The sequence below is a fragment of the Sorghum bicolor genome, chromosome 9 (assembly GCF_000003195.3).
Source record: "Sorghum bicolor cultivar BTx623 chromosome 9, Sorghum_bicolor_NCBIv3, whole genome shotgun sequence".
NCBI lineage: Eukaryota > Viridiplantae > Streptophyta > Magnoliopsida > Poales > Poaceae > Sorghum > Sorghum bicolor.
Window position 1 is genome coordinate 45,682,211 of NC_012878.2, and position 21,616 is coordinate 45,703,826.

The 21,616-nt window shown below is 50.4% G+C and overlaps 1 protein-coding gene across 1 annotated transcript; it reads left to right on the plus strand.

The window, feature by feature from the left end:
- Nucleotides 1,293-17,890, plus strand: LOC8062711 (protein FAR1-RELATED SEQUENCE 5). Its single transcript, XM_002439628.2, has 4 exons — nucleotides 1,293-2,522; nucleotides 16,152-16,229; nucleotides 16,572-16,706; nucleotides 17,768-17,890. The coding sequence occupies exons 1-4, from the start codon at nucleotides 1,293-1,295 to the stop codon at nucleotides 17,888-17,890; spliced, it is 1,566 nt and encodes a 521-aa protein (XP_002439673.2).

Genomic DNA, 21,616 nt, shown 5'->3' on the forward strand with positions numbered 1-21,616 from the left:
TTTGAGACTGGCCTAAGAAAACATAGTAATAAGTAGAAATTGAAAGCGAGTTCAGAGTTTGAGCCCCAAATCATGTATGTTAAATAAATGAACCTACTGGATGTGGACTCAGATTGGGTGCCTTTCCTCTAGCACGACACGTCGTACCTTTCGCCCTTCTATCTACCGTTCAAAGAGAATCCAATGGCTCTCATGAATCGTGAGCACATCTTTTAGCTTTTCCTCTAGAAATGGGCGGGAGCGGGAGCGGCGGCGGCTCATCTGCGCGCGTGTTGCGCCGGTCTCCCGCGTGCTGCGCTGCCCAGCGATAGCCGCGCCGGTCGCCACACCGGTCTCCCACACGTCGCGCCGCTCGCCGGCGGCCGGGTTGATCTCCACACCGCTGCACCGCATGACGACAGCTAGGTTGGTCTCCCCAACGCTGTGCCGCCCACTGCCTGGAGGAGTCGAGCCGTCCTGTAGTCGTCGATCTGAAGAGCCAAGCTGCGTCAGGGCCGAGGAGCATTGAGCAGACCAACATCCAATGTATGCACGCCTTCCTGCAGGGACATCATCGAGAAAGACCATCCTTGTGAGTTGCTTCACTGCCTTGCATCAGATTCAGAATAAAGCCCCTTCTTAAGTTTTCTTTCAGATTGTACAGACCTAATGCTGCTATGAGGCTATGATGATATTGACATGATTTTGATTGGTTCGAAGGATGCAAGTCTAGCTTAGTCTCTCTACTATAACACCATTTATTGTCATGAAACTTCAGTACCAAAATCCATACTAGTCCAGTTACTCTGCATCTATCTGCTAATTATTGTTTACAGTAAATGTTTAGCTTGACAATAAATTTCAAATCTGCAATCATGTGGTAGTAATTGTTTGCTATAAATTTGTTCTTTATGACAGAATTTGTCAAGGACAATTGGGTTAGATATTGAAACACAATGGCAGAACTTGAGAAGGGAATACCTCAAGTTGGTTTGAGGTTAAGAAATCCAGATGAGGCTTGGCAGTTTTGGGTGGCATATGGGGGTCATACAGGCTTTGATGTGAGAAAAAGATATAGGAATTTAAGCAAATTTGATGGCAAGGTGACTTCATGCAGATTTGTTTGTGCCAACGAAGGTCATCGAAGGAAAGTGGAAAGAGAGCATATGACGAAGTGTTTTAGAGCTGAAACAAGAACCGATTGCAAAGCACGAATGACAATTACATTGGACAGGGGGGAAGGAAATTATGAAGTCACTGATGTTGTCCTTGAACATAATCACCTCCTTCACTTGCCTCAAACTCGACACTTGATGGCATCCCAAAGGAAAATTTCAGAACTACAGGCTTTCGAAATCGAGACCGCCGATGATTCTGGAATTAGGCCAAAAGCTGCCCATGAGTTGGCTATCCGTCAAGTTGGAGGGCCATTTAACCTTAGTTATACTTGTCGTGACCGCAAAAATTATTTACAGAGCAAGAGACAAAGGGAGTTAGCTTTTGGGCAGGCTGGTAGTATGTTGAAATATTTTCATGACAAGATCTCTGAAAATCCATCATTTCAATATGCTTTGCAAGTGGATTGTGATGAGCATATAACCAACATATTTTGGGCTGATGCCAAAATGACCCTTGACTACGCATATTTTGGTGATGTTGTGACATTTGACACTACTTTTGGCACAAATAAAGAATATCGATCATTTGTTGTCTTTCTTGGGATCAATCATTTTAGAGAAACTACTATTTTTGGTGCTGCAATTCTCTTTGATGAAACTGAAGGCTCATTTACATGGCTCTTTGAAACCTTTCTAGCAGCTCACAATGGTAAGCAGCCTAAAACTATTTATACAGATCAGGATGCAGCTATGGGAAAAGCAATAAAGAATGTATTCACTGAATCATATCATGGGCTATGCACATTTCACATAATGCAAAATGCCATCAAACACTTATCAGTGAAGGGCCAAGAGGAGGAAGAAGAAGAGGGCGAGGGTGACCAGGAAGATGAAGAACCTCACATTCTATCTGATTTTAGTGCTTGTATGTATGGCTATGAGGACAAGGAGGTATTTGAAGAAACATTTGACAATATGAGAACAAAAGTGCACAAGCAAACTTGGCTAGATAGTATCTATAAGGTGAAAGAAAAGTGGGCTGAATGTTATATGAGAGATGTTTTTAGTTTGGGAGTGAGAAGCACACAGCTAAGTGAGAGTTTCAACAATGCATTGAAGAACCATTTGAAATCAGATTTTGATATTATTCGATATTTGAGGCACTTTGAGAGGGCAGTGGAGGACAAAAGAACTAACGAGCTGGAATCTGAATTTGAGGCTAGGAAGAACATACCAAGAAGGCTAATGTGCACTCCTATGTTGGTGCAAGCAAGTAAAGTATACACCCCAGTTATTTTTGAAGCTTTTCAAAGTGAATATGAAAGATCTATGGCTGCATGTACAAGAATATTAGAAGGAGATAACAAATATGCTGTTGCTATTGGGAGTCTCCATGGTGATCTAAGATTTGAGGAGGAGCGCACAGTAACAAGTGACCCTTTAAACCAGACAGTTTGTTGTAACTGTGGAATGTTCAATAGGGTAGGAATATTATGTGCATATGGTCTCAAAGTTCTTGATTTAATGAATATAAAGATATTGCCGACACATTACATCTTAAAGAGATGGACTAGAGAAGCACGTACTGGAAGTATTCAAGACAGGCAAGGAAGAAGTGTGATAGAAAATCCAAAACTAGAAGCTCAACTTCGATTCAAGTGTCTGTCTCATAAATTTCACAATTTGGCATATAAAGCTGCCACCTCTCCAGAATGTTGCTTGCTGGTTGACCATGCTCTTGATTGCCTTTGCACACAAGTTGAGGATAAACTGAATGTGTCTGGTTGTGCTACGAATCAAAAACCAACAAATGAACAAGAAAATGTTGACCCAAATGTGAACCAAAGAGATGATTTGCTTAGTGCTGCAAAACTAAAGAAAAAGGAGGTACAATAAAAAAATTCGAAGAGAAAGAAAACTTGGATAGATAAGTTACGACACAAGGGAAAGCGCAAGCAAGCGAAATCTGACATACCACCAAAATCTGCCAAACCAAAGAAAAAAGGAACAAAGGTATGTTGTAAACTTACAACTTACATAATGTATGCGTGCTGTTGTCATTCCAATAGAAACTAATTGATTGAATTTTTATTAGCAGCCAAAAAAACAAAAATGATGCTGTACAACACCAAGTTGAATTGGAAAATGATGACAACAACAGAGATGAAATTCTGGAGTCTCAAGATTACAATGTCCTTGGTAGTTTTACTCACCTCATAACAGCTCCAACTTATGTCGAAGAAAACCTTCAGTTCTAGCGTGTATAGGTTGGTTAGATAGCATTTTGGACAGGGCTAATTATAGTCTTTTGAGGTCTAATTATAGTCTTTTGTGGCCTAACTGTGTATCTGAAATGGCCTAAAGAATTTCAGTAGAAGCACATGTGCTGGTTTAGTAATAGCACAACTTGCCAGGATACACAACCTGAAGGTGCTTTTAATCATTTTGAACTTGTGCACTTGTGCTTTGGAAGTGGAGCACACAAATCTCCAGTGTGCTTGATCTGTCTAGTAATTATGTGCTTGTGAAAATGGCTTTGTTTGTGTGCAAGTCTAATATATTTTGTCATCAGTGAAAATTTAGAGCTAAACAAGGACCTCTAAGAAGTGAAATGGCTTTGTTACAAGAAGTGGTTCCTATCCAAAAGCTAATTATATTAACCATGGTGGTGGCATGTGTCGACGAAAGCTAGTCGGCAGTCTACCTTGGGGTATACCCACGGTAGTAGTTTATCGGTAGACGGTGCGCAAACTACGAACTCGATGGTGACGCAAGACACGGACAAGCTTTTTATCCAGGTTCGGCCGCCGAGTTGGCGTAATACCTACGTCCTGCGTCTGGTTGTATTGACTTGTGTCGAGAGAATATCCTGTCCTAGGGGGGGTCCCTTGCCCCTCCTTATATAGTTTGGAGGGCAGGGTTACGGATCTGGAAACTAATCCTAGTCGGTTACAATTGCCATAGATAATTCAATATCAATTCCTATTCTAACCGACTAGAATCCTGCTTGATCTCCACGTCTTGTTTCCTTGCGCGAAACTCCGAGCTGTCGGATCAAGCCTTGAACTCGTCTCGTAGTGGGCCAAGCTTCCTGGCTGAAGTCTAGCCGTAAGGGTATAGGGGTTTATACCCCCACAGCTAGTCCCCGAGCACCATGTATTGTGATGCAACACGCCGTCTTGAGCTTCTTCGATCAGCGAGACTTGGCATCTTCAATAAGTGGGAAGATTGCCCAAACAGTTGCAACGGTTCCTTGACCAACTCGAAAGACAGTTGATCAACATTGACATCGAAGAAGCAGGTTGTTCGAAGAATGCATGGTGCTCTTAAAAAAAATTTCTTTCCTGGTGAAGTGTGCCCACTTTACCTTTTTGAAAGGTAAAAGCATCAAAAAAGCAAGCAAATTCACCGCTAGGTGAAGTGTGCCCACTTAGTCCCCGAGCCTGGTAGTAGGTGACGTAGGCACGTGGTGCCAGGGTCAAAAGAAAATTCCCCAAAGTAGTTTTGAGACTGAGATGCATCGCTAGATGCATCGTACCGATGTAGTCCCCGAGCTTGCTGGAAGGCGAATTATGAGCCTTGTAGCAAGGTCTAAAGTGAATTTACCAGTCCCCGAGCATGTCATGCTCGCCTGCAATTGAAAAGACCAATCGACCAGTCCCCAAGCACTTAGTGTGCTTCTTGGAATTATATGTTGCTATACTGTACGACCAGTCCCCGAGCCTCGAGTGCTCAGTGGTCGGTGCATGCTTTAAAGCTTTGAGCTGATAGACTGAGCGACCAGTCCCCAAGCGTCGATTGCTCGGTGGTCGGTGCAGTCATTGAAGTTCTGAGTTGATAGACTGGGCGACCAGTCCCCGAGCGTCGAGTGCTCGGTGGTCGGTGCAGTCCTTGAAGTTCCGAGCTGATAGACTGGGTGACCAGTCCCCGAGCGTCGAGTGCTCGGTGGTCGGTGCAGTCCCCGGATTGTTGACTCACTGGCGTATGTGTCTTCTTACTTTTGAAAAGATCTTTCTAGTTAAAGTTGACGTGACGAGGTCTCCTGACGATATGTCAGACGGATGCATGAAAAGTTGCACCTGGCAACTGTACAACCGCTCTTTGCATGGTTTGAGAAAAGGAAACCATCAATTGGTACGAAAACTCCGCCGCATTAATTGTCTATAATCATTGTAAACCGAAACGCCGCGTCCGCCGCATGGCCTGCCCACTTCCCGAGAATACAGGAAGTGGGAGAGGTGGAGTCGCGGGTTTATAAGGGCCTAATAGGTCCGCCTGTACCGCTTCGCCTGCCATTGCCTTCAAACCTTCCGCTCTCATCTTCTCCAATCTCCTGCATCTTCCTAACTCCAACCCACATTCGCACCTCTAATGGCGAAGAGCGACTCCAGGAAGAGGGCCGAACTGATGGCCAAGGAGTGGAAGAAGTCTCGCAGCACCACAAAATCTCTTGGTGACCTCGTCGATATGGGGCTTCTGCACGGCGCAGAGCTCGGCGGCTGGAGGGCACCGGAGGGGGAGAGCTACCCCGACCCTCGCGCCGGTGAGATCGTCGTTTTTGAAGATTTCGTTAAGAGAGGCTTTGGTGTTCCTGTTCATCCTTTTCTTCAAGGTCTTCTTTTGTACTATGAGATCGGGATTTGCAATCTGCACCCGAACTCAATTCTCCTTATTTCCACCTTCATCCACCTGTGCGAGGCCTATGTTGGCATAGAGCCGCACTTCAATCTTTTCCGGTATCTTTTCTGCTTGAGAAAGAAGGGAGCAGTTGGAGGCTCCAAGGTTGCAGGTGGAGTATACCTCAACCTTCGTGATGGGATGAAGAATCGCTACCTGCACTGTCCATGGAACACTTCCTTGACCGAATGGTACATGAAGTGGTTCTACATCAGGGAGGAACCGGGCAGCTCCACGTTCTGTGACGTGGGATACATTCCTGAGAAGAGGACGAGCTGGACCGACCGCCCGGAGTTCGACGGTCCAGTGGCGGATCTCATGAAGCTGATCGACTGGTCGCGTCTGGACGGGCTTGGCGTGGTCGGCAACTTCATTTGCCGCCGGGTGATGCCCTGCCAGAAGAGGGTACACTCGGCGTACGAGTATGCCGGAAGCGCAGACCCGACCAGGATGCGGTCGGAGATCTTGGAAAAAACGGAGGTACAACAGCTGTTGAACGAGCTGTTTAACTTCGCGGACGGAGGCTTCATCCGTGGTAGTGATCGGGTGCAAGCCTTCAAGTTAGGACGACCAGCACCAAAGGTATGTAGCAGATTCTGTTTTAGCATTCGTATATCGTCGGCAGTTGACTCATCTCTGTTGCTTTTGCAGATCGGCGGTGTCGACCGGTGCACAGTGTATGTATCACTGGCACCGGGGATGGAAAATCCTGCGGGAGAAGACCCGCCAGAGGAGGACGCTGCTCGGTGTACTCATTACACTAGCAGTGAAGAGGACCAAGCCCGCCCCATCCCGACCTCCGAGGAGAGGGTAGCGGGGAAGAGGCCATTGCCGGCAGATCCTTTGCCGGCGGATCTTCCGGCGGAGAGCAGCCAAGCACCGAAGCGTCGTCGGCTCGTGCGGATCGTTGACGACGACGACGACGACGAGGAGGCTGCGCCGTCGTTGGTCCGACGGCCCCGGGGTCGCCCAGATAATGCGCCGGCCACTACTGATCGAGTGGCCAGCGACGCCCCGGCACCGCAAGTTGTCGAGACGGGGGCGCAGGTGCCGACCGGCCGGGCGAGGAGGAGGTTCACCGCCACCCACCGTCGATCAGACCTGTAAGTGTTCGACTTACGTATTTTTGGGCTCCTCTTTGATTTTTTTTTGAAATTTGACTGTTGTTCCTGTAGTGCGGCGTCGGATGTCGACCCCGGCCAGGTTGCCAGCCAAGGAACGGGCGAGCCTGCCCGCAGTTCTGGGGATGCGGCCCCCCAGACCACAGAGCAGCCAACAGCTGCAGTCGCGCCTGGGAGCACCGAGGGGCTCCCGAGCGCGGCACCGACCACGACAAGCAGCCCGACCAGGGCTGGAGAGGCTCCCCCAACTGACTCCTCAGAGAAGGGAAGATCTCCGACCGCTCCTCCTGCCGGGGGGAGTGAAGTCCCCACGCCGCCCCGAGCAGGAGCCTCCTCTGCTGCGGGCTCCCCAGGTCTGGTCCAAGGGCCAGTAATACCTGGGACCACCACCGGGGGTGACGCAACACAGGAGGAGGAAACCCGGGCGGCCTCCGATGATGAGGTGGAAGAGATCGAGGGTCGTCCCCGTGATGGCCGCCAACACGTGTATGTGTGGCGCCAACGCGGGGATCACTTTATCGGGCACGAGGAGCTCGCCGAGACCGAAGAGGCTGCCAGGGTGGAGCGCGCGGCCAAGCGCCTCGTCGACGAAGTCAAGGTAAGCGGCTTTTTGCACTGCTGCACATTCTTTTGCCTTGTCTTGCATGGTCGTTATATGCTTGCTTTGTAGGACGCAATGAAAACGGCGAAGTACCGGAAACGGTGCTTTGACCAGATAGAAGGCGTCATGGCCGAGAACAAGGCCCTTGCCGCGGAGGTAGACCGGTTGCGGGCGGAGGTCGGGGAGAAGGTGGTCGAGATGAGTGCCGAAAAGGAGCGTCGTCTCGACCTCGCTCGTCGTTTGGCCGACCAGTACCGGCTGCAAGAAGGTTAGTCACACGCTCCGAGCAGCTTCGCGTACTTGTATAGTTTGCTTTGCTGACCAGTTTAGGATTCACGCAGACTTGGAGGAGGAGGTGGCGAGCCTCCAACAAGAGAAGCAGCAGCTCAGCCAAAAGCTCGCCGGTGCGCTGGAGTCCGGGCGGCGAGCAGGAGAGGAGTTGGGTCGAAAAGACCGGGAGCTATCTGGTAATGGTTGCCGCCTTGTTGGTTACTGCCTGCCCCCTTTTTTATGCCGAAAATAACGCTTCGTTTCGTTTGCAGTGCTCAAGGTGAATGCCAAAAAGCACCTGGACGATCTGACCAAGGACCGGGACTCCTGGAAGGTCAACTGTTGCAGGATCTGGAAAGGAGTGTCCCCGGTCCTAGACCTGATCAGTCCCGAGCTCCCGGAGAGCCAGCCCCGCGCGCCGCAGTTGACCCCGGTCGAGAAGGCGCAAAGGGCGTGGGACTGGCTCCAGCAGTTTGTGAAGGACGCCGGGGAGTTTGCCGGCGCACACGTCCTCAGCATGGTGGGCGCCCACTACCCCCTGGTCGACTTGAGCAGGCTGGAGAAGGGGTACCCGAAGGAAGTCGGCCCGCAGGACGCGGACGAGCTTCGGAGTAGTCTGCTGGACTTGTCGTCGACAGTGATCGGCGACATCAATCTGTGCGGAACGGCCACTCCTCCAGACCAGCCGAGCTCAGATAGGTCGGCCAGGGAGTTGTCGGGCGCGTCCGTTGCTGGAGATGGGCGGTCGACGCCTGCGGTCTCGACCAGCCAGGCGCCGGTGGCCCCGACCCCTTCGTCCGGGCGGCAGGGCCAGGCGGGTGATCAGCCCGAGCAGCTAGGCCAATAAAGTAGTCTGTAGGAATAGACTAGTGTCTGCCCGTCAGGGTATTTATTGTAAACTTTGTATGTAAAGTTTGTAATAAAGTTTACTTTTTGTCATGACTGTTGTTTTGAGCGCTGTAAAAATATCTGAGTGACGTGTCACCGTATTTGTCTTGGTTGTCGCTAAGAGCATCCATTGCGGGAGTTTTGCCGAGTGCCGTGTGTGACAAGGTATAGGCAAAAAATAGAGAATTTCATTATCAAAAATTATAAGATACTTACAAAAGAAAGTCATTAAAACTTTATGGATAGAAACGTCGCAGTTTGTCGATGTGCCAAGAGTTAGGCACTCGTGTTCCATCTGGGTATGCCAATCTATAGGACGTAGGTCGTGTGACCTCGGTCACCACGAAGGGTCCTTCCCAGGGAGTGGATAGCTTGTGCATTCCCTCCTGGCTTGTTTTCCATCGAAGCACCAGATCGCCGACCACGAAGGAACGGTCCTTGACGTTCCTGTTGTAGTATCGCCTGACTGCCGCGAGATATTTTGCTGTTCGGAGACATGAAACTAAACGCTTTTCCTCCATGCAATTGATTTCGAGTTCTCTGGCGTTGTCGGCGGTCGCCTGGTCGAAGTGCTCGATTCTAGGGGATCCGAAGTGTATGTCAGACGGCAGGACCGCCTCTGCACCGTATACCATGAAGTAGGGAGACACCCCTGTGTTTCGACTGGTCTGAGTTCGGAGGCCCCAGACCACTGCCGGCAATTCTTTCATCCATCGACCGGGTGCTCTGTCGTTTTCGGTGTACAGCCTTTTCTTTAGGGCATCAACGATCATTCCGTTAGCACGTTCGACTTGACCGTTGGCACGTGGATGTGCCACTGACACATATTTTATGACTATGCCTCTGTCATCGCAGAAATCCCAAAAATTGGTGCCAGTAAACTGAGTGCCCAGGTCGGTGATTATGCTGTTCGGGATGCCGAATCTGTGTATGATTTGATTGAGGAACTCCACAGCCTTCTCGGAGGTTGCCTTGACCAGGGGCATGTACTCAATCCACTTGGAGAACTTGTCGATTAACACGAAGACAAACTTGAAATTGCCCGGGGCTGGTTTAAATGGTCCGATCATGTCAAGCCCCCAGCAAGCAAAGGGCCAAGACGACGGGATGGTTTGAATTTCATGGGCAGGTACGTGGGTCCTCTTAGCGAAAAACTGACATCCTTCGCAATGCCGAACCAGTTTTTCTGCGTCGCCGACCGCGGTTGGCCAATAAAAACCTGCTCGGAAAGCCTTTCCGACCAGCGTTCTAGATGCGGCGTGATTGCCGCAGGATCCGGCGTGTATGTCCTCCAAGAGCTTGATACCATCATCTTGGGGTATGCACTTGAGCAGTACTTCGGAGCTTGCGTTTTTCCGCATGAGTTTTTCGTCGACCAGGATGTAGTTCTTTGATCGTCGGATGAGGCGCTCGTTCTCTGTTTTGTCCTGAAAGCCTGTCCCGTCTGATATGTATTTGATGAACGGGGTACGCCAGTCACGCCCACCGGTTGTCGGAGTGGCGTCATCTATGAGCATTGCCTCGGTGTGTTGCTTGTCGACCAGGGGGGAGCTTACGCTTGGCTCATGGATATCCTGGACGAAAATACCCCGCGGGATCTGGGCCCGAGATGAGCCTAACTTTGACAACGCATCTGCTGCTTGGTTCTTATCCCGGACCACGTGGATGTACTCTATGCCATAGAAGTTAGTTTCCCATTTGCGAATTTCTTTGCAGTAGAGATCCATCTTCTCGTGGGTTGCGTCCCACTCCTTGTTGAGCTGGTTGATGACCAAAGCGGAGTCGTCGTAGACATAGAGGCGCTTGACCCCCAGTTCAACGGCTAGTCGTATGCCATGTAAGCATGCTTCGTATTCGGCGACGTTGTTTGACGCCGGAAAAAGGATCCGAAGGACGTAACGGAGTTTGTCCTTGTTGGGTGATACGAACAATATCCCAGCGCCTGCACCGTTGATGTTCAAGGACCCATCAAAGAACATTGACCAGTGGTCTGAGACATCTGGAACGGAAGGCTCGTTGAGATCCGTCCATTCGGCAATGAAATCGACCAGGGCTTGAGACTTGACAGTGGTGCGACTCTGGAACTCTAGGGAAAATGGACATAATTCCATTGCCCATTTCACGATTCTGCCATTGGCGTCTTTATTGCGCAGGATGTCCCCGAGAGGAGAGCTGGTTGTCACCAGGACTCGATGGCCGTCGAAGTAGTGCTTCAGCTTTCTTGACGTTATCAGGATGGCGTATATAAGCTTCTGTATTTGTGGGTACCTGGCCTTGGACTCGTTTAAGACTTCGCTTATGAAGTAAACGGGTCTCTGGACCTTGAAGACGTGACCTGGTTCATCTCGCTCGACCACTATTGCCGTGGAAACAACCCTGTCGGTTGCGGCAATGTAAAGGAGTAGGTCTTCATTGGGCTGGGGCGCTGTGAGGACAGGCGGTGAAGTGAGGAAGGTCTTAAGCTGAGTGAACGCAGCGTCGGCTTCCTCTGTCCAAGAGAATTTTTCTGACGCTTTCAATAGTTTGAAGAAAGGGAGGCCCTTTTCTCCCAGCCTTGAGATGAAACGACTGAGGGCGGCCATGCATCCGGTTAGCTTCTGAATATCCTTGACGTTCTTCGGTGGTCGCATGTCGAGTACGGCTTTGACTTTTGAAGGGTTTGGTCGTATGCCGTCGCGACTGACGACGTTGCCGAGCAGTAGACTGGAAGGAACGCCGAAAATGCATTTCTTGGGGTTGAGCTTCCACTTGTACCTATTGAGTGCCTTGAAGGTTCGGTCTAAATTGTCGATTAGGGTGCTCGCGTCCCTTGTTTTTACGACCACGTCGTCCACATAGGCCTCGACGAGGTCATCGCGAATCTCGTCGTGGAGGCATTGCTGGATGGCCCTTTGATAAGTGGCCCCGGCGTTTTTAAGTCCGAAAGACATGGTAGTGTAACAGTATGCGCCGAAGGGTGTGATGAAGGATGTTTTGATCTGATCTTCTTCCTTTAACGAGATCTGGTGATAACCAGAGTAGCAATCTAGAAAGGAGAGGAGTTCGCATCCGGCCGTTGAGTCGACCACCTCGTCGATGCGAGGAAGACCAAAAGGATCTTTAGGACAGTGTTTGTTGAGATCGGTGTAATCAACGCACATTCTCCATTCATTATTCTTTTTGCGTACAAGAACCGGATTGGCGAGCCAATCGGGGTGATACACTTCTTTTATGAATCCGGCTGCTAGAAGCCGTGTTATTTCTGTCCTAATAGCCTCCTTTTTGTCACGAGCGAACCGTCGCAGTTTTTGCTTGATTGGTCTTGCGGTCTTCGAGACATTTAAGGAGTGCTCGATCAGGTTTCGTGGGACACCGGGCATGTCTGCGGGTTTCCATGCGAAAACGCTCACGTTGTCCCTTAGAAACCTGACGAGCGCGTCTTCCTATTTTGGATCCAGGTTAGCCCCGATGAGGGCTGTCTTCTCGGGGTTGCCTTCGACCAGCTGCACTTCTTTGTATTCTTTGGATTTTGAGTTCTTTCTGGCTGTCTCCTGCTCAGGTAATCGGAGCTGATCGGGAGGCAGCTGTGCGGCTTGGTTTGCTGTTTCCGCCATGCGGATTGAGAGGTCAATTGCCTCGGTGATCTTGAAGCTTTCTTCTTCGCAGGTGTACGCAGTGTAGACGTTGCCTCTGACGGTTAGGACACCCTTCTCCGTGGGCATCTTAAGGACTAGGTATGAGTAGTGCGGGACTGCCATGAACTTTGTCAGCGATGGGCGGCCCAGTATGGCGTGGTAGGTCCCGTCGAAGTCCGCGACTACGAAGTTGATGAACTCCGTCCGGAAGTGATCGGGTGTGCCGAATTGGACAGGCAATGTTATCTGTCCGAGGGGCACCGAACTTTGACCTGGCAAAACCCCCCAGAATTGGGCGTCGTAAGGTTTTAGTTGCGCCGGTGATATCTTGAGGGCGGGCAGGCTGTTGCGGAAGAGGATGTCGATAGAGCTTCCCCCGTCCACGAGCACGCGCTCGAATCTGATGCTATTGATGCAGGGATCAAGAATCAGTGGGAAACGACCCGGCTCTGGGATAGCGGCCCACTGGTCCTTCCTGCTGAACGAGATCTCCCTGTGGGACCACGCGGGAAATTTCGGATCTGCGATCAGCCCGTCCGTGCTGTCTATGTTGAGGCAGGCTCTCTTTAACAGCTTTCTTTCTCGCTTGGACTCAGTGGAGACCTTGCCCCCGAAAATGGAGTGGACCACGTCGGTGGGGCTGACGTATTGGTGTCGGGGGTCCCTGTCTTGGTCCTCATCCTCATCTTCGTGGTCGTGCCCGTCGCGCTTGTTATTTTTCTTGGCGGAGTCCTCTTGGGCGGCCCGCCGTGTATAGATACTTTTGAGGACGCGGCACTCTTCCATGGTGTGGTTAGACTTTGGGTGTAGCTGGCACGGTCCCTTCAACGTTTTGTTGTAGTCGTCTTGGTAGTCCCGTCGTCCATTGGGACGTTTGACCGTATTTACTTCGTGGTCGTATTCGCGAGGGCGCTTTCCTCTGAAGTCGTTGCGGCTGTCGCGCCGCCGATCCCAACCCTCTCGGTGATCGCGGTTGTCGGAGCGGCGGTGATTTCTGTTGTCGTAGCGACCACGACCGTCATCTCGCCGGGAGGGCTGGTCGGGGCCTCTCGCATCGTCTCGGATTAGTTTTTCTGCGTCATCAGCATCGGCGTAATTTTTAGCCATGGCGAGGAGCTCTGCTACCGTTGATGGGCGCTTACGCAACAGCTTGTTCCTCAGCGCTTCATGGAAACGCAAGCCCTTGATAAAGGCTGATATGGCCTCGTCATGAGAAATTTTCGGGATTTTGAGGCGCATATCCGAGAATCGTCGGATGTAATCGCGCAGAGGTTCATTCTTCCTGTCTCTTATCCTTTCAAGGTCATACTTGTTTCCGGGCTGCTCGCATGTGGCGATGAAGTTGTCGATGAAAGCCTGGCGTAGCTCTTCCCAAGAGTCGAAGGAGTCCTCGGGCAAGCCGAGGAGCCACTGATGACCAGCCTGGTCGAGGACTACGGGGAAGTAGTTAGCCATGACGTGCTCATCTCCTGCCGCTGATCGGACGGCGATTTCATAGAGAGTGATCCAGTTCTCTGGATTTTCCTTGCCGTCGTATTTTTTAAGTTTTTCGAGCTTGAAATTGCGGGGCCACACGACCTGGCGGAGGTGTGAGGAGAACTGTCTTAGGCCTGGAGGACCGTGGGTCGCATCGTACTCGATGCGGCGCAAGTTTTCGTGGACTGCTCTCTCTGCGGCGCGCCTGTTGATGCGGTCCCGGGCATCTTTGGGAGGGATGTTGTGGCGGAGATCCCTGTGTTGATCTTCTTCTTGGCCGCGTATGCCATGAATTTGCTTGCGGCGGCCATCGGCGTCCCGACCACTATCGTCGCGCCGCGAGTCCCCTCGACGGTTGTCGGGGGAGCGGCTGTGGTGACGCCTGCTGGGTGAGACCTGGCTACGATTAGTCTGGTCGGAGGCGGCTTCCGTATAAGAGACGTCCTGGACTCTCTTGAGTAGAGTGGTTGTCTGTCCCATTGCGGCGATCAGGTGTGCTCGGATGCTGGTCCGGACTCCCTGGCATTCGGGGGTGTCAGGAAGCCGATCCAGGTTGGCCATGGCGACAGCCACGTTGGCGCTTGGCGTTTTGTAGACCGGCTGGTCCCCGACCATGTCAAAGGCATCGTTGAGGTTACTTGGTGGCATCTGTTGTTGCTCGTCCGCACGCCGTCGGGCGCGATCGGCGTTACGCTGTTCGCGGAGTTGCCTCTGGTCATCTGTTTCTCCGTCAACAGCCGGTTCGTCGGCGCTGACATTGAACACAATATCCCCTCGCCGGGGGGGGGAATATCGGGAATCGTTCGAAACCCGGAGGGTGTGAAGGAAAATCCAGGTCGTAGCCCTCGTCTTCGGTGTTTATAACCTCGGTGGGAACGGAGCCGGTGCTTGAGTTGGTGCTGGAAACCTGGCCGTCCCGTAGCTCTCGGATTGTCACCATGTTGACATGGTGACGATTGTTCCTTGTCGGCGACCAGCCCGCTTTGCTGAAAACGGATTGGACATGCTGTGAGTAAACAGAGGCCGAGTTGTTCAGGCCGCAAGGATAGTCTTCCTTTTTGAGCTCGACGGATCGTCCTGAGGGGGTTGAGGTTATCGTCAGGGACGTTCCCAGCCGTTCGTGTGTGGCGACACGAGTTGGCCGGCGGGATTTCGAAAAATCCGCTCGAGCAGCTTGGTTGGGCCGGCGCAGAACTCCATCTATTAGTTGGGAGACTTCGAGTAGCTTGGAGTCAGCGCGATCGAGCGCTTGGAGGAGGTCCGAGCAGTCGATCTCCTTTCCCTTGTAGAGTGGGAACGGTGGTCGGGAGCTTGGTGCCGTCATGCGTGTGGTCGGAGACGGCGTGATCTCAGATTGGATCTGGATCTCTTTCGGAACCGTGGTCGCGAAGCCGCCGCTGCACGTCGTCCACGTGACCTGGCCGACGGTGAACGTGAGGCCTTCGGGCACGGTCGCGGAAGCTGGGATCGTGACCATCTTGTTCGCCGGAAAAGTTGCACGCACACCCCCTACCTGGCGCGCCACTGTCGACGAAAGCTAGTCGGCAGTCTACCTTGGGGTATACCCACGGTAGTAGTTTATCGGTAGACGGTGCGCAAACTACGAACTCGATGGTGACGCAAGACACGGACAAGCTTTTTATCCAGGTTCGGCCGCCGAGTTGGCGTAATACCTACGTCCTGCGTCTGGTTGTATTGACTTGTGTCGAGAGAATATCCTGTCCTAGGGGGGGTCCCTTGCCCCTCCTTATATAGTCTGGAGGGCAGGGTTACGGATCTGGAAACTAATCCTAGTCGGTTACAATTGCCATAGATAATTCAATATCAATTCCTATTCTAACCGACTAGAATCCTGCTTGATCTCCACGTCTTGTTTCCTTGCGCGAAACTCCGAGCTGTCGGATCAAGCCTTGAACTCGTCTCGTAGTGGGCCAAGCTTCCTGGCTGAAGTCTAGCCGTAAGGGTATAGGGGTTTATACCCCCACAGCATGCCTGCCCAGTCCATCTCCATGACAGCAAGGACCTCCGGATCGATGTAGTGTTGCAGAGTTAATTCATGGAGTCTGGGCCTGAGCCCCCGAGCTCATCTTTCCTGGTCGGCGTGAGCTCCATCTTCTCCTAGTCGGCACGAGTTCCGGCTCCTCTAGGGAGGCGCGGAAGGGCTGCAGTGGTGCGAGACGGGCGAGCTTGTGGTGACATCCCGAGCTGCGGCGCGAGGCACTCCGTCTCCATGGGAAGCGGGAGGAGCAGCAGCAACGCTTGACGCAGGAGGACAGCAGCAGCGTGAGGCGGAGTAGTGGCACTGCAGGGCGGCGTACAGTGGGGGGAGTTGTGTCCTTGTGGACCAGCCTGTGGGAGAGATGAAATTTTTGTTTAAGCCGATAGATTCTATTTGAACGGTGGATAGGAAGCCGAAAGGTACGCCGTGCCGTGCCACAGGAAAGGCACCCAATCTGAGTCCACTGGATGTAAAGTTAAGCTTCAGGTAAGTCGGTGTAAAGTTATTAACAAACACATGTGGCATGTTTGTTTGTGCTGCAAACGTGGAGTAGGCCTTATTTAGTTTTTAAAAAATTACAAAATAAATACTGTAGCATTTATATTTGTATTTGATAAATACTGTCCAACCATGGACTAATTATATTAGGCTCAAAAGATTCGTCTCACAAATTACATATAAACTATATAATTAGTTATTTTTTAATCTATATTTAATGTTTTATGCATGTGCTCAAAGATTCGATGCGACGAAAAATCTAAAATTTTGTAAAAATTTTTAAGAACTAAACAAGACCTAAAGTCCCAGCTGTAACAACGTGGGAGCCAGTCCGCCATATTTGGAATTGGATGCATGGGGGCAGCAACTATCAGGTGGCGCGCCGAGAGCTTGGGCCTCTGGCCGGCGGCCGGCGATGATGCCTGCAGCTTTGCACGCTGCAACACCAACACCACGCCGGGCGTAGTACGTCATCTGGGGCCTCTTGCTGTGACGTCACCTTCTTTGCCGTCAGCACGGCTGGAAAAGGGAAAAAGGCTGGAAAAGGGGAAAAGGTTGACGATATCATGTCCTCCTCCTTTTTTGTGTTCCACACACACACGATGACACGACAGAAGTTGGAGTTTGTGTTTCGTCGTTGGCGCTTGCGTCATCCGTGGAGCTAAGGCTGACGTGACGTAACCAAGTCCAACGAGGAGGACGTCCGTGGGCCGTGTGCCGCGGCCGCGGCCGCGGATTGAGCTGTGGCCCATTGATGCTGTCAGGGTCAAGGTCTAATTTTACTGCATTGTAATTAGGGAACATATCTAGTGCAAACCACAACCTCTGTGAAAACCTATGCAAACCATAGAAAAAAAGTTGTTTAAATTCATCAAAAAAACTACACATGTAGATGATTTGATAATACACAACATTGTAAAATATCTTGTCCAAACTCAACTTTGTTTGTGAGATATAAAAATAACAAATTTCAAGCCGGAAAGGTGTCCACAGAATTTGCTAGAAATTTGTTATTTTTATATCTCACAAATGAATTCGAGTTTGGATAAGATATTTTACAAGGTTGTGTATCATCATATCATCTACATGTGTGATTTTTTTGGTGAATTTAGATGACTTTTTTGCCATGGTTTGCACAGGTTTTCACGGAGGTTGTGGTTTGCACTAGATATGTTCCCTTGTAATTATGCTACTCTTATCTACTTATTACTTATAGTATTAATTAGCGCGCACGATTGTTGAGACCAGTCCACGACGCACTGCTGCTGGGTGATCCATCCGATCACCGAATAGGCAAATACGACCTTGTTTAGTTTCGAAAAGTGAAAACTTTTCGGAACTGTAGCACTTTCGTTTGTTTGTGACAAATATTATCCAATCATGTACTAACTAGGATCAAAAGATTTGTCTCGTGATTTCCAGCTAAACTGTGTAATTAGTTTTTGTTTTCGTCTATATTTAATATTTCATGCATGTGCCACAAGATTCGATGTGACTGGGAATCTTGAAAATTTTTTGGTTTTCAGGGTGAACTAAACAAGGGCTTGGATTTGTTGATGCCGTCTCTCGCTGCCTGTGGGCGCTGCACTCTGCCTACGTACTCATCACAGTTCATCAGCATAATAATGCTCTTCTTCAATGTCTGCTGACTGACTGACTGACTGACTGGAATCACATCATCATCAACGGTCCTTATAAATCATGGATCCTCTGCAGCCAGCAGGCAGGCAGGCACACGCGTCCAGCATTGTTGTTTATTAGGATCAGCCAACCTACGAGTAGTGATCATCCTCCTGAGTTCTCTTCTCATGGACGGCCGCAAGAAGGCTGCTGCACGGCCCGCGCCAGCCGCCGAAGCCAAGCGGCAGCCAGCGGCGCGGGCTGCTCTGGAGACGCCGTCGTTAGCCGACGACGACGACGCTGCGGCCCAGGCCAAGCAGGTCGATGATGGTCAGCCCGACGTGGCGTCAGTGGACGAGAGCCACGGCGCCGAGGTGGAGGAGGACAATCGCGGCGACGACGAAGACGACGAGCAGGTGGAGAGGTTCTACGCGCTGCTGGCCAACATCCGGGCAATGAGGGGCCTGGCGCTGCCACTCAACATGGCCTCTTCTTCCTCCTACTACGGCGGCGGCCGCGGCGAGAACGACGACACCCACACCGACACAGAAACACAACCCGCCGGCGCCGGGGACTCTGCGAGGACGAAGCGGCTGCGGCCGCGGAGCGCGGAACCGCCGCCGTGGAGGCCGGTGTTCACGATGGAGGACTTCGAGGAGCCGGCCCCTCCTCCTCCTCCGTCGTCGTGCAATATCAGGAAGCGGACGAGGGACGCCGCGGCCGGGCCACAACGTCGATGACCATGGGCACGGCGGCGAGAGGAGCGGAGGATCAGCGCGTCCGCCAGTCGCCGTCGTCGTCGCGTCGGCGTCGATGCCGCACGCGGCGGTACTACGGTTCCCACAGTCCGACAGCACGACCTGCAGCAGAGATTGACCGTTCGTCCGAGCCTCTTTTTTTCGCCTACCCTTTCTTTCTTTCTTGCCGGTGCTGCATGGTTTGCGAAAAAACAAGCGAAATTGTGACGTGCTTTCGTTCTCATCTTTTGGTTGCTGGTACTGTACCGTGCCTGTGTGAAGCCACCACCGACACGGCGACTCCGGAGCCGTGACCACGCAGAGGCATACCGGCCGGTGGTGGGGCTGTTAACGCGTGCAGTACAATAATAATTTCATGTCATGTACGTGCGTCATCTTTTCAGTTGTTCCCCGCTAGTTAAACTTTGGAATCTGTCACGAGAAAAGCCATGCTGCAGTTGCTCTCAAGCATCCTTTGATACTTTCTTTTACTTTTCTTTTTACTGGGATTCTCTGTTGTTATTTATGTCAGCTGCAAGCAAAGCACCAAAAGAAAAAGAGACTACCATACGTATACTTTGCTGCCTAGAATCGTATACCATGCGTAAAATGAATGCTACTGTTCGTTAATACTATTCCCTCCATCCAAATCTAAAGATGATTTAAAGCATGCATGTATGACTTTCAAAGGTTCTAATTTCTTGCTATCATCAATTATCCTTAGCTATACGGAGACTGGATGATTCCAATGCCATGGGGTGGATTGGAGTTCAAATTAAACTAAATTTCATCTGAATCCACCTCAACACTTATGTATTGGGGTAAATCCGACAAAATTTAAACAATGCCGCAAGAGGTAAAATCCTCCTAGTTGCACTATTATTTTCCCTAGCTAACCGAACTAGAGTTTTTTGTCTGTCTACCCTCAACTGCCATTGCCCGGCCACAACCAGCGTTGGCCATGCCATAGCCACCGCTAGCTAGCCACTTAGAATACTTATTAATCTACAGAGTGTTTTTAGAACATTGGAGATATTCTAAGACTTCTATATTACCTACTCATGCATCTATTTACTAATGAAACAAACAAAATTATAACAAAAACCACTTCACAAATACAGAAAATGTAAACACTAGTACACAGAGGTTCTAAGCCGGCGGGGGTAAAACATTTCTACAGGCGGTTTTAGTTATAATGCGCCTGTGTTGAAAATTTGTACGGCTAGAATTGAAAACCGCCTGTATAAAAGGCTCAGTACAGGCGGTTATTGTAAGAAAACCGCCTGTGTAAATGGTCCATTTACACAGGCGGTCATGTTATGTGAACCGCCTGTGTTAATAGATTTACACAGGCGGTTCACATAACCGAACCGCCTGTGTAAATGGACCATTTACACAGGCGGTTCAGTTATGCGAACCGCCTGTGTTAATGGATTTACACAGGCAGTTCACATAACAAACCGCCTGTGATTTATCTTCCTATAAATACCACCAGCCCCTTCTTCCTCCTCGGGCAGAACTATAGCTCGCAGCCACCTTCCATTGCAGCCCATCTTGGAGGTCCAGATTTTTTAAAATACAAGGGGGAGGTTTTGATCTTCATTTCTTGGAAGGAGGTGGCTAAGAAAGGTTAGTTGATGCCTCTAATGCCTCTTTTTGTGCCCTCTTGCTCAATTTAAGCTACTTTTTGGATCTACGGTTTCACCATGAGAGAGAGAGTTGTAAGTGCAATCAAGCCTATTGTGGGTTTTGGCGTTGATGACCACCGAATTAGGGAACTAATGAGATTTGCTGAGATGACAAGCAGGGAATATAGCAAAGAGGTTGTTGAATACCATGGAGGATCCCCCAATTCTAAAGGAAGGTTTTCCTAGCTCCAAAGGAGGTTTAATTCATTTTCGGTTTGAATTTGAGTATAGGAAAAGCCGTACTATAAAGAGGGACTCCAAGTTTGTTGATCAAATTGTGAACCAAAGGCTCAAAAGCTCATCAACATCCTCAGATCCAAGCCTAGCCAGCATATCTTTTACTCTACACTTTGGTGTTTTCAGGCTGGTTCAGGCAAGGGCGGCACTGCCGCCCTACCCTGTGACAGTTGGGGAGCTGGGTATAAATACCCATTCAGACCGATTCAAACGGTCACCTCCTCGTCTTCCTCGCTCCCAACCGTTGCAAACAGACTAGAGCTCACCTCTCTCTCCCTCCATTGTTGCTCCTCAAGCCCCCAAGCCAATCCTTATTTCCAACCATCAAAACTTGAGGGAAAAGGCAGCAAACTTCGATTGGAGAGCAGATCCATTGATTCCCAGCGTCAAAAAGAGCTTTTGGTTCACGTTTCGCCGGCAGCCTTGAGTTTGTTACTCTTGGAGCTTGCTCCTAGCCGGCTAGGCGTCGCCCTAGAGCTTGCCAACGTGTGTGGCAGCCAAGGGAAGGTTTGTAAGGTTACCCTTGCAGCTAATACATTCTTCACTCTTTGCAAGGGGTAAAATCCTTGCTTTGAGAACGAGGAGAAGGTAAGCCTGTGTGGCTAAATCGGTCCTGGTGTGGGCGCCTCAACAACTTGGAGTAGGCCAAGCCTTGTTGTGGCAACAGCTGAACCACAGTAAAAATCGTATGTCTTCTGTGCTTTCACTTGTGTATGAGATTGTGTTAGGGTTTGAGGCCGATCTACTTGGTGGAGAGGCTCCAGCGGATTCTAGCTACATACTTGTGCTCTACTATCTTGCAAGAAGCTTAGAAATTTAGTCGATCTAAATTTCCCTGGGTAAAATTTGAATCAATTCAGTTAAGCTTCTGTCTGTTTTTCTGTTGAGGCCGGCAGTGCCGCCCTGGGAGGGCCTCACTGCCGCCCTTGCCTGTGTGACTGATAAACTTTGCTGAAAAAGTTTGAACAGGCCTATTCACCCCCCTCTAGGCCACTTCCTGTACGTCCAGAGATCCTACAAGTGGTATCAGAGCTGAGTTGCTTCGTATACGCTTCACCGCGTGAAGTATGGAAGTTGCGGGAAGCTCGGGGGC

What these genes read in the sequence shown, in the direction of transcription:
- LOC8062711 (XM_002439628.2), top strand. Translation starts at nt 1,293, where the DNA reads ATGGCATCCCAAAGGAAAATTTCAGAACTACAGGCTTTCGAAATCGAG. An exon ending in GATTTGAGGAGGAGCGCACA is followed by an intron (nt 2,523 to 16,151) that starts GTAACAAGTGAC and finishes AACGGTGGATAG; the next exon opens with GAAGCCGAAAGGTACGCCGT. An exon ending in GATGTAAAGTTAAGCTTCAG is followed by an intron (nt 16,230 to 16,571) that starts GTAAGTCGGTGT and finishes CGTGGGAGCCAG; the next exon opens with TCCGCCATATTTGGAATTGG.